Genomic DNA, 12120 nt, shown 5'->3' with positions numbered 1-12120 from the left:
AAACTAGATCATCAAAGAGGTGTCAATGTAACGTTTGCGTCCAATACTTAGCAGTGATATGTTCCTTTTCCCCGGAGAAGGTGCAGCCTAGGCTCGCGGGGAGCACTCTCCTCGGCTGTGTTAGCTCTGCCACAGGAGTCACGCCAATGACACAAGATATGTGTCTGGATAGTACGGGGTACAGAGATCTTTATACATATCCTCGAGTAGGGAGGAATTTACCATTGAGTTTCGTATTGGAAGTTATCTTCCTTGTACTACCATTCCTGCACTCAGCTGCTTAAGTTGCTGAGGTACTTCCATTGTATAATTTGGATGCCCCCCATCTACCACTAGTACTACTTAGTAGTACTAAATAAATCTAGTAAGTATGTGTCACTAGTACTATGGCATGTGGAAATCGTATGTCCATTAAGGGTGCACGCGCTTGGCTACCTACATGACGAACGCCATGGACTGATGGTACTAAATTAATGGTCTGCCATAGAATTGAATGAAACAGTGTTGGCATTGCCAGAGATGTGTTGCATACTATTAGCACTACGGAGGAGTGGTGGTTTGTTTTACGAAGTGAGAGGCGATTGGTATTTATCTCTACGAAAGGCATACGTTTATTTGCGGGCTCCAAAAAGCCACTAGACCGACGAGCAAAAAGTTGTAGTGCTCCGTACTAGTGTGCAGAATTGCCGGTTAACTATATGCTGATAATATATATCATCATGATCATAGTAGTTGTTTAGTACTACTCCACACTAAAACTCCCCATTCTGACTATCAGCCGACACTGACAGTTTAATACTATTTCGATGATCGCAGGCTCAATCCGACTTCATACTCTGGGAGTTATGATCGCATCCAACACGAGCGAGTGCTTATCAATCCAATTTGCCCGAAACACCAAGCTCGTGCCTTGCAGGGTCTGGCGTTGGAAATGCGACGACTCGGGCAGACCAGACCGTGACGGATGAGACTAGTCCACTGTGTACTCCGGAGTGCTCCTTGCGTCGCGAAGATTAATATCTAATGAATCCCCAAGGGATCGACAGTAGTGGGCGACAATTGGGTACTTTTTCCCTGCTATCCACAATGCTCAGACTCTCTTAAGACTAGACTATACTCCGTAAAGAGGATGGAGTCGGTCACTGCCAGAAGTACTGCAATTGGTTGGCGAGGGGATCCAGTGCCAACTCAGACTGCAATTGTCCACTTCAGGTTAAGGGATGTGCTTGCATTTTAGCTGTGCTTTGCGGGTCTGGTTGGGCTCGGTATCGTCATGGCCCATAGTAATTTTGTTGTTGTTATTATTTTTATTTGTAATTTGCTCAATGTGTTGCTCCGACGCAAGGTGTTTTTCTTTTTTTCTTTTTTTTTTTTTGCTTCCTCAAGATGCAGCAGGAGGTGTTTCAGGAGAGGCACGATCTCGGTGGAACACACGGGGGGATCAACCATGAATCCCGGTCCCTCTCTGGAACCAAGGAACCGTGGGGACGGAGACAACAGGATATCATGGAACTAGAGTTGGGCAGTTAAAAACCCTGTCAACAAAAGAATAGTAACACTCTAAGAGCCTAACAACTAACCAATTCAAGCGTAGATTGATTGACTGGGGAGGGTTGCCCCGAGCACCCGCCAGCCAGACTTGATCGATGGAAACTAAACCAACTAAACCAACTAAAGCCGTGCCGCTGAATCTCCACTCGCCCAAGAATAACAATTTATCGACTTGTAGATTCCCTCTTCCTCCTCTCCCCTCTCCCCCCCAATCTTACTTACATCTTCTCTCCCATTCATTATTCCTCTGTAACTTAACTACTCGGTCCTTGCTTATCCTCTCCACACCACCCCCTCCATTGCGCATCTCCCCTCTGCAACAAACCCACCGCAGTCCACCCCCGATGCCATTCCACCATCCTTCAGCTCCATGGTCCGCCTGCATCTGCTAATTTCCGCTGTGCTTGCATCCTGCCTGGCGTCCTGTGAATCGCGACGCGCGCCGACCTGAGCTTCAGCCTCTGCGACCACCATCCACCCCCCTCTCCTCCGACCCAGAAAATGAGCGACAATCCACCATGGCTGGACAACCTTTCCGACGATTGGGTGCCCGTCCCTGTGCCTGGAACCCCAACCAGCCCGGTCCCCTCTCGGTCCATCTCTCATTCCCGCCAGTCCAGCTTACAAAACTCTCCTAGTCGCATTCCTGTTCCCGCGCGTCGCTCTGTCGCCCCGTCGCCTTCGCCTGTTGATAACAAAAAGAAGGTTTCCCGGCCCTGTCATTTCGTGAAAAGGGAACCGCCCACGCCGAAAACCCCTCGTACCCCCAAGACCCCGTCCAAGTTGCGATCTCCAGTCCCCGATAAGACGAAAAAGAGTCCCCGACCAAACCCGCCGTCCAGGCGTAAACAATCGTCCACCATGGACACGAGATCGCCGTTGCGGTCGGTCTCGAACGCCTCCGGTCAGTCGGTCCAGCAAAGCACCGTCCAAATCAAACCAAAGAAGGCCAAGGGCAGCGAAGGGACCCCCGAATGGCGGAGGAGGCTGGTCCATGGCGATATCCCTTCCGGTGAACAGCGCGATCTTTTCGCCCCCATTGGACTCGAGAGTGTGTTCAAGCCGCCCACCCCCGGAACCGAGAAAACGCAAGACGAAGCCATTTCTAGAATGAAACACTCGGATAGCGTCTGGGACTTCTCTACGTCTTCAGAACGACGCGACAATGCTACCTCGAACGGTGCCCCCGGTGATGGTCAACATGAGTTTGGTGAAAGTGCCGGCCATTCTTCCTCTCCGAAAAGCCCCCGATCTCCGACCAAGTCGTCACGTCACGATCAAGGAGAGCCCAGGTCAACTCCAGGAAGCCCCCGAGGATCGCACAATGGGATGCTGGATGTAAGGAAAGGGCCTACGAAATTTGTGACAAACCAAGGTGATGGCCATGAGGATTCCTGGAATGGCACCCAAATGAGATCCGCAAGTGGCTTGGAAGATATGCGAAATGAGGACTTCACGCCCATCACTTTCTCACAGCCGAACACAATGGACGGAAACGCTGCATCAGAAGTGATAAGGTCCGCGTTAAAGAAAGTGACAAACAAGCTCGAAAGACTACAATTGCCGCCATATGAACGGCCCGACTCCCCGGCAAGTGATAGCTTCCTGCTAAATCAACCGTCGGAGGCTCCAGTCGACCCGTTACCGGAAGATGATCTACTGGACGTCACTAGTCATTCTCTGCCCAAGGACCTCTCCATGGGGACGCTGGATTTCCGGGGCCGTGGAGCTTTTGCGCACTTGCGACGAGACGACTATCTGAACGAAGGCTCTTTCCAGAAGCTACATCTGTCCCCGCCACCCTTTCCCTCCGAACGACTGTCACCGTTCCTGCCTCCCAACCAGAGAATCCGGAGCTCACCACCTTTCTACCAGAAGACTAATCCAGTAACGGATCCCCCGACGCTTCCTCGACCATCATCTGCGCATGTTGCTGTTCGACCCGGAACCGGAAGAACCGACGTCATGCCGTCTTCAGGCAGCCCTTTGAAGCTGTTTGGGAATCATGATACATTTACAAACAACAGGCTGTTGCGACGGATGAGCCAATTTGAAGAAACCTACGGAGGCTTCTCTGAGGATGATGAGCCCGTGTCCCCCTCAGAAGAGGCGCGGCGCAAGGGCGAGTCGAGGAGTTTCATGAGCGCCCAACAAGACGCGTTGGGTGAGGCCAGCATTAGAAGACACGAGCGGCCGAGATCGCGGAACACGCCGAACCCTCGACTCAACCGATTTGGTGACGGGGAACTGGACCATTTTGACTTCTCTGACACCAGCCCATATGAGCCAAAATTGCTCAATAATGAAGCTCTCGGCTCTAATCGGAGGTCATCTTCGCGGAGGCTCTCTATCGAACGGGGATATCTGGGTCGCCGTTCGTATAGAAACCAAAGCCTTGATGGTGGGTCAAACAGATCAACGAAGAATCACAAGTCAGCGGAGGCGTCCGAATCGGTCCCGAGTGCCAATGCCACTGAGAAACAAGGCCTATGGACCGTTGAAGAGTTGTACCAGTCTGAAACGGGATCAAGGCCGCAGTCCCCAGCTAAAGACCCCCACCCAAAGAGGCGCCGTACCCTTCTTCAATCTCAGAGTCTCATGCAAGATGATGCCGGATCTGGAAAGGTCACAGGTCAGGCTCCGGATAACCTCACGTTGTTACAAAGGAGTTTGATGCAACACGGTGTAACAGATGAGGACAACGAACGTTTTCTACGCTCTCAATCAGCGTACCGACCCAACACCTCGACTCCGAGTCAGATGAGATCGCTCTCGAGGAAAAGGCCATCGTCAAGCCGGAATCACAATCGTCTTGGGCATGATGACCATGGCAATCATACCCTCTCCCCGCCGGACAACGTGATACCGATTGTGACAGTCAATGGCGTCAACACGGAAATTCGGAAAGGGTCAATTACTACGCAGGATTTCCTCAACGAGGCAACCAAGATTATGGATATAATCCGATCCAAGGGCCGGTCTGCTGGCGGACTCTCCAGTGTAGAGGAGTCAGATGCTGAGGACCAGGACGAGAGCGGTAGTTATGAAGACGAATCCACTCGCGAAGAATTCTCGCGCCCTCCGAGCCGGGAGGGGGTCGATATGCGGAAGCTAAGGGAAACTCAGGAGCCGAACCCTCGTGTACTGAGTCATCTGAAAAAGTTCCAAGAGGATGATGACCTAGAATTTGAAGTCAATGGGTCCGATATGTCCTTGAATCTGGATCAAGATGAGACTCGCTCCGAAAGTGCAAACTCGATTTGGGAGGAAAGCGAAGGAAATGAGAAGAATGATAAAACCGACGCCGAGGCCCAAAATCTGGACGCTGAACAACATACACGTAGATCGTCGGCCCCGACTGAAGATGGCGAAGAAGACGATGATCTCCCTGACCTTTTAACTATCAACACTCATTTTTCCGGCAAGAGCCTCAGTGCACGTTCCATACCCACAGGCTCTTCTTCGCAGAGCTCGCATGCAAAAGGTGTCCTGTCGTCAGACATCGTGTCCCACCTGATTCCGGAGCAGGTGAATGGCCTCACATACGACCGTTATAGAAACCAATGGGTGAAGGAAGGGGTTCAGAAGTCTCCGGGCAAGCCCAAGGGCGAGGAGAGCGAGGACGACCCGTTCAAGGATATTCCTGACCTTAGCGTGGATGAGCTCCAGGAGATGATGAGAATGCAGAGCTCTCTTTCTCCCGACAAAACCAAGGGATCTTCGGTCCGGGGTGAAGACAACGCGCGCCAGAGCTCGCCCAGCCCACGAAAGGCTTCCAATCAGTCGGAGCGGCGCCCGCAAACGAAAGAAGGCGACCCTTCGGTCAATTTCAGCTCCATTCAGTCAAAAACCACGCCCTTTACGTCGAGGTTTTCCAACTCGGAGACCAGAGCTACATCTTGGGGATCCGAGGCCCGCAGGACGAGCAAATCAACCAGCGAGGTCGAGCATGAGATTCAGCTACACGAAGGGCGCCTGTCCAAGCTACCGCGGCGCCAACAAGAAAACCGCCAACAAGCTCGGGTTGTGACCATCAGCTTCTCGTCGCCACTGGTTTCACAGATCGCATTTGATGAAGATGAAAGCCCCACCAAACTCCGACAAAATCAAGAGATCCAGCAGCCTGAGCATGGCCCTGCCTGTGTCGAGGCGGGCAATTCCAGTCGTCTGCCGGATACCCTGCTACCAGAGCAGAAGTCGTTGGACCCTGGTGCGATACCGGATCTCGATAACAGAGGAGATTTAAGTTTGATTCGAAGAGGCTCTCATGGGTCTGTGGCATCTACGCCGGACAAGAGCAATGTTAATAATTCGCTGGTTCCCTTCCAACATTTAGGACCAGACACGACCTATAGCTTCCATCTAAGCCCATTGCCCGACTTCACTATTGACCAGATCGATCAACCACTTCATCTTGAGGTTAGCTACGTGGCTCAGCGGACTCACCCCACATCGCTACGCCAGGTCCACGGCACGTTTGCCTTGGCTACTGAGGATTTGGTGAAGCATATCACGGAAGCCGAACCATTCGAACCGTACTGGGAAAATGTGAGAAGACTGGTCCTACGGCACAAGGGGTTAATTACTCTTCATAAGCTCTGCGATTTCTGCCCCCGACTGGAAGATTTGGATGTGACCGGCAACGACATTGGTCAACTAGGTGGTGTTCCTCCCAGCCTAAGGACTCTAAATATTCAGGACAACTGTCTCTCGAACCTCACAGCTTGGGGCCACTTGACCAACTTGCAGTATCTCGACGTGTCCGGGAACGAACTCGAAAGCTTAGACGCGTTCAGCAGCCTTATTCACCTCAGAGAACTTAAAGCCAACGACAATAATATCACAAATATCGAAGGCATATTTGATTTGGACGGGCTATTGAGCTTGCAATTAAGAAATAATGGCTTGACCACGGTCGACTTTGGCCGAGCAGAATTGTGAGTACATCCCGCTCAAGCTGCCTTATTCGGAATTTAACGGTCCAAACAGGACTCGCTTGCATGATCTAGATCTAAGCCTAACCACTTTCCTCCTCCGCAACCTTGACTCACTTCCCTCCCTGTCCGCCCTTGATCTTCGCTACAATCAACTCGACGGGCTTGAAACCACAGCCTCTTTACCTAGTCTCCAATTCCTGAAGCTCTCCAATAATATCCTGCGCACGCTCGACGTCGGGGCATTCCCATCCCTAAACCTGCTTTATGTCGACCAAAATTTCTTGCGCAGCGTCTCTGGTCTCGATAAATGCCAATCCTTGGAGGTCCTCTCTGCTAGAGAACAAATGAATGGAGACGTTGATGGTGGCATTTTCGACATCGATTTGGGTCTGGTGAAAGATCTTCGAAAGGCCTTCCTCTCTTCAAACAGACTCTCTATGCAGAGCCTTACGCCTTCCTCGCCCCTTCTAAGCTTGCAGCTACTGGACATAGCCTCCTGCAACATCCAGGGGCTTCCTGTGGATTTTGCTTCGAGCTTTCCCAATGTGGTGGTCCTCAATCTCAATTTCAACTCCCTCACAGGTCTGAACGAACTATCGGGCTTGAAGTGCCTTGCTCGGTTAGCGGCAGCCGGAAATAACATTACACGGCTGCGACGTCTCTGTCAAGTATTGAGCCATATTGGGAGAACAAGTAAGGGAAGAGCCTGCTCTCTACAGAAAGTCGACATCCGTGGCAACCCCCTCACCGTCCGATTCTATCCCCCTGCTGTCATTGGAAACGGCAAAGCGAACGTGAAGAAGCTGAAGGCGAAAGAGGAGCTTGTCCAACGACGCCAGGACGGCTTCGACCTTCCCTCTGCCCTAGCCGAGTTTGCGCACAGTGGAGACGTCACGCACCCAGCTACTGTAGGCGAGGACGAACTGCCAAATCCTGCTAAGGGAATCGAGATAGATGATCCCTACACCCTTCCGCTCGCCGATCCTTTGGCTGATCAGAGATACTTGTCCCACTTGGATGAGGCAACGCGACTCCGCAGACGAGTCTTCGAGCTCATGCTATATGCAGGAACCGGGGGTTCAATTCGCCTTTTGGACGGCTTGGAGCTGAGACCCTCTGTGGATGAAGGTTCCGACATGGACCGGGCCTGGGCAAAACTCGAAAAGCTCGGTGTTCTCAAGAAGAAAGCCATCACTGCATAAATTGCCTGTTTTTTTTTACTTAGCATCGTATGATTCATGATATCCTGGGGTGCAGCTGCACGGAGTTTTGATATCATTGGGTTGGATTACTGTCTTGCCTTCTGTTCTTGATTTTTTTGTTTTTTGATTCTACATAGCGGATGGTTGGTTGTTGGGGTTGGCGTTAAAACGGCTACGTGAAGGGGCTGGCTGCATACCAGGAGTTCTGGAAACTCATCACACTTGCTGTATTCTACTTCAAGCGGACTATTCCCCCCATATCATATCCGGTGCACATTCTGTCGTCATAATGCATTGATGCTTTTTATTTATTTTTTCCGTCCTACACAGTAACTACATTCAGGCCAGTGCAGTAAGCTGAAAGCATGAATCATCGTAATTCATTCACGTCGATCATAACATACGATATCATGCACTCGCTTCGCTTTTCAATTTCACGCTCCTCCACTTCCCACCGTATGTAAAATATAGGCCAAGTAGATAGACTGTCTAAGCGACCGCCAACTGAAGTTACAGATGGCTGGAGTAGGAAAGAAATACTTCCATCTAAGCCTCCGCCTCCAACGTTTTAAGCTGCGCACCATACGTTTTCCGAATCAACTCCATATAAGCCTTCCATTTGTGGTGATCACCCGCCACCTCGGCATTCGGGAACGCCTTGCTCAGTTCGCGACTGATCTTCAGCACGCCCAATGATGCCTCTTGCGCTTTCTCGAGTTCTTGCTTCACGGCGTTTTCCTTCGGCTTGAAGGAGAGAATGGCGTTGTAGCGTTCTGAGAGCGCGTCGAGGTGGCGCTGCGTCTCTTCGGGGGCGAGATGGATCAGCTTGGAGGTCATTAGGTTGCAGATTGTGCGGATGTCTTGTTCGTCGTCGATGCCGGAGAGGATGCGGTCGAAGAATTCGCTCATGTGGCTGAGGGAGAATGCGGAGTCGAGGGAGGCGTAGAGGGTTTCATAGGCGCTCTGGAGGTCGGGTGAGTCTTTATTCGTCTGTGTAGAGGGAGGGAATTAGAGGACTGACCTTGCGGAGCTCGAGACCGTCGTCGACACGGTGCTTGAATGGTCCCATTTGCACTTCGCGGATGAGTTCTGGCTTCACCTTGGTGTCGCCGAAGACGGCCGGGAGGAGTTCGTTGAGGTGGGGAAGAAGGATGTCCATCTTGTTGTGGATAGCGGAGTTCAAGGTCGTCAGAGCAAGACGGTGATTGCCAAGGTCGCGGTCGCTCAGCATGTTGACCAACAGAGGTACGATCACGGGCCTCAGCACATCGTTGTACGTGTCTCTGGGATCCGAGAGGGTGTAGCGGAATGCGGAAATGACAACGCTGCGGATACTCGGGTCACTGCTGGAGAGATAATCCTACATTGTGTTAGCTGCACATGTTGCGACTATTGACATACCGCTGGCAGTTGGACTCACCTGGAAATGAGGAATGTAAGCGACTGGATCGATCAGGGCGAGCCGGCCTACACATTCTGCACCAACGGCTCGGTTGTCTTCCTCCTCTGACACAACCAGAAGTGCTTGCCAGAGCTTGACAGCAGAGGGAGCTACATCTGGCCGGACGATCTCGGGATGTTGGAGTAGTTCCCTCACGGAATGAAGGAGCAGATAACTCTGCGGATTGCCCTTCTCAAGACCACCCAGGATAATAGGTAAGTAAGACTTGACGTTCCCAGCTGCTGCATTACCCAGAGCTGTGGCTGCAGCCAGTCGGACCTTGTCGGATTTGGAGTTAAAATGGGTGATGAAGAGTTCAGGGGTTAGTGAACAGCTGGAGCCCATCCGTAGACCGATCTCTCCCAATATCGCGAGCGCAAGGCATTTACGTTGAGCATCCTGGGCAGTCTCCAGCTCCGTCATGAAATCTTCCATTTTGACACCCAGCTTAGGACCACCGTGCACCAAGAGAGTTCCGATCGCTCTACCGACCACTGACGTGTCGCCGCTGATACCGACATCTTGAAGAAGCTTCTTCATCAATGCAGCACCAGCTCCCTCTTCTCCAATGACCTTGACTAACAGGAGAAGGGCCTTCAGTACTGTTCCAACGAGCGATGATAGAACGACGGAACACAGCGCAGAGATCAGGTTCTCGTTCACAAGAAGCTGAGCATTCCCTGGAACCAGCTTCGCTAGAATAATGAGTGACGGCGCGAGGAAATGGAAATCTTCTGCGCTGATGAGCGGTAGAAGACTATCTTCTAGCTCTTTCATGGTCTTATCGTCGTAATGAGTTCTGGTGTTGGGGTTCATGGCCAGGCTGCGAAGAGCCTCCAAGCTAGCACCTCGAAGAACCCGGTCTGACTTGCGAAGCTGTGCGCCAAGCTCTGCAGTAACTTCACTAACCCATGTCGGTGCGACATCCACCTCACGAGTGCAAAGGACGGCCACATCGTCAACAGCACGGACAGCTGCGAGCCGCGTGGTCTCGTTCTTCAGTCGCTCCACCAAAACAGAAAGACCTTTAGAGCGTTGTTCAAGCGGGAGGAAAGAAGAACCTTTCTCCCCAGCTGTCCGGGCCAAGAGCACACCGAAGACGTGAATTGCTCTCTGGCGAACTTCGAGGTCGGCACTCGTATCAGTGATCCGGGTATGAACGACATCATATAGTCTCTCTAGGTGCGATGCAAGGTCCTGAGAGGCGCTGGGGACCCGCGGCGGCGTAAGCGCCTTCACGATTTGTTCGACGGCTCCCAACGCTTCGCTGCTGACCTTGTAGTTCCGGTCATTGACAGCCCCAATGACGCCGGGAATCAACGCGATAAGGAAGGGTAACAATGCATCAGACGTATGCGTTTCAGCAATCGCGGCGATGAGTCCTAAAGTTTCGGTCTGAAGGGTGCCCGCACTCGCCGAAGACCCGACAGGTGCGGATGAACCGCCTGAGAGAGAAGAGGATTTCAAGACATCCGCTATGGGGTCCTCGAGCTGTTGGAGATGATCCGCAAGACCACCGTAGCGAACGAGTGCAAGGCTCTTAAGCAGCACGATAATAGCCTGCTTCAGTGGTACAGAAGCTTGCTTCCACATCTTGACAACACTCTGCACAATTATCGGCACCGACCGAGCCAGCTCCGCCTGTGGACCGGATTTAGGCGAGGAAGGAGCAACAACGGGGGTGCTGACAGCAGAGGAGGTGCCAATGCTGGGCTCGAAGTCGATCATACTAGCATCACTGTCCTGGCGTCTCCTCTTCCTCGAATTCTTCGAACCGCCGACGGATTCGAGGAAGCCGTTGGACGTGATTATCATAGCGCCTTCGCCTGTTTTCCGAACAAGCGCAGTCATGGTAGACACAACTTCGAGCTTGACACTTTCTTCCCTTTCTTTATTGAACCGGGCGATAAGAGCGGGGGAGATTTGCTGAAACAAGGACGCATCGTCTGCAGCACGGCCGCGGGTGTAGGACGAGATGACGGAATAGAGCAATTTTGCTGCACAGCGGCGGACCTTCCAGCTCATATCATCAATATCACTGTAGCCTCCTTCTTCCTCGAAATCCTCAAACTCGTCATCGTCGTCCAGATCGGGTTCCTCTGTTACGTCATCTTCAGAGCCATCATCCTGAGTGCCGCCCATTTCTTCATCGTCTTCGGCTTCGGCAACATTGGGATCGTATTTGAGAAATCGAAGGGCTGAATTGATGGTATTGGACATGTATGGCTGCATCTGAGAGTTGCAAGAGCTAATCAACGTCTCCAGGGTGACGAGGGCGGTTTCCCGGAGCTCGTCCGCCTGGGGATCGTGCTCGTCATCGTAAGACGACATTGTGTCGGAGGGGTAACAAGTGGCAGTATATTGAATACAACCAAAGCGCAAGTCAAGGAGAAGAAAGAGGCAGCCGCAGCAGAGAATGCAGAGGGTGACAGTCGAGCGAGCTCCAGATCAACAGCAGCTGCTCTTGGGAAGCTCCGATAGCGTGACCCCGCGCTAGGCCCAATCCATCCCGGAGGAAACAGCCGAGATTCCGGTCTTGGCACTCCAAGGCAGTGAAAGCAAAAGCAGCAGGGAATTTGGGATGTCGCAAGTCGCTTTCACTACTGAAGAAAGTCAAAGAGATCAAGTGAGGATGAATTGCTGCGGGATTGTTGCTTGGATGCCATTAGAGCCTGCAGCCCACCTTGCTTGCGAGCCTTGGCCCGCTTTTTGCTGTTGGCATTGTCGGCCGCTTTATTCACCCGACTTTGATCCGCCATTTCGGTGGCCGGTTCAGACTGGGGCGTTGTAACAGCAGATGATGATTGAATATCAGGCGTAGATGCCGCTGTAGAAGTAGCTTTTGGTGGTAGCGCAGGACGTGCTGCATCCCTGCGAACTGGCTTGATGGTCCGCCGCCGGCAACGGAGACATTTTAAGATCGTAGCTCCATCAGAGCTTGCCTTGCCCGCTCTGCCTGCATTCGACGGCTTGCCTTTTACTCCTACTG

General features: G+C 52.2%; 4 protein-coding genes across 4 annotated transcripts; 2 read left to right on the top strand and 2 right to left on the bottom strand.

Moving 5' to 3' along the window:
- Window positions 1-1129: 1129 nt before the first annotated feature.
- An11g00880 (uncharacterized protein) lies at window positions 1130-1530 on the top strand (the record flags this gene model as incomplete). Its single annotated transcript, XM_059750031.1, has 2 exons — window positions 1130-1222; window positions 1396-1530. 2 exons carry the CDS (start codon window positions 1130-1132, stop codon window positions 1528-1530), a joined length of 228 nt encoding a protein of 75 aa, XP_059606304.1.
- A 522-nt stretch (window positions 1531-2052) lies between these two features.
- Window positions 2053-7690, top strand: An11g00870 (uncharacterized protein; the record flags this gene model as incomplete). Its single annotated transcript, XM_059750030.1, has 2 exons — window positions 2053-6488; window positions 6541-7690. The coding sequence occupies 2 exons, from the start codon at window positions 2053-2055 to the stop codon at window positions 7688-7690; spliced, it is 5586 nt and encodes a 1861-aa protein (XP_059606303.1).
- Window positions 7691-8236: 546 nt separating this feature from the next.
- An11g00860 (uncharacterized protein) lies at window positions 8237-11462 on the bottom strand (the record flags this gene model as incomplete). The annotated part of the gene is made up of 4 exons (XM_059750029.1): window positions 8237-8653; window positions 8712-9050; window positions 9111-10815; window positions 10936-11462. 4 exons carry the CDS (start codon window positions 11460-11462, stop codon window positions 8237-8239), a joined length of 2988 nt encoding a protein of 995 aa, XP_059606302.1.
- A 480-nt stretch (window positions 11463-11942) lies between these two features.
- On the bottom strand, window positions 11943-12044 carry An11g00850 (uncharacterized protein; the record flags this gene model as incomplete). The annotated part of the gene is made up of 1 exon (XM_059750028.1): window positions 11943-12044. The coding sequence occupies one exon, from the start codon at window positions 12042-12044 to the stop codon at window positions 11943-11945; it is 102 nt and encodes a 33-aa protein (XP_059606301.1).
- Between the last annotated feature and the right edge of the window lie 76 nt (window positions 12045-12120).

This window comes from Aspergillus niger (assembly GCF_000002855.4).
Source record: "Aspergillus niger supercontig An11".
Taxonomy (NCBI): Eukaryota; Fungi; Ascomycota; class Eurotiomycetes; order Eurotiales; family Aspergillaceae; genus Aspergillus; species Aspergillus niger.
The sequence above is the reverse complement of the archived record's forward strand: the minus strand, read 5'-3'. Positions and strand labels throughout refer to the sequence as shown.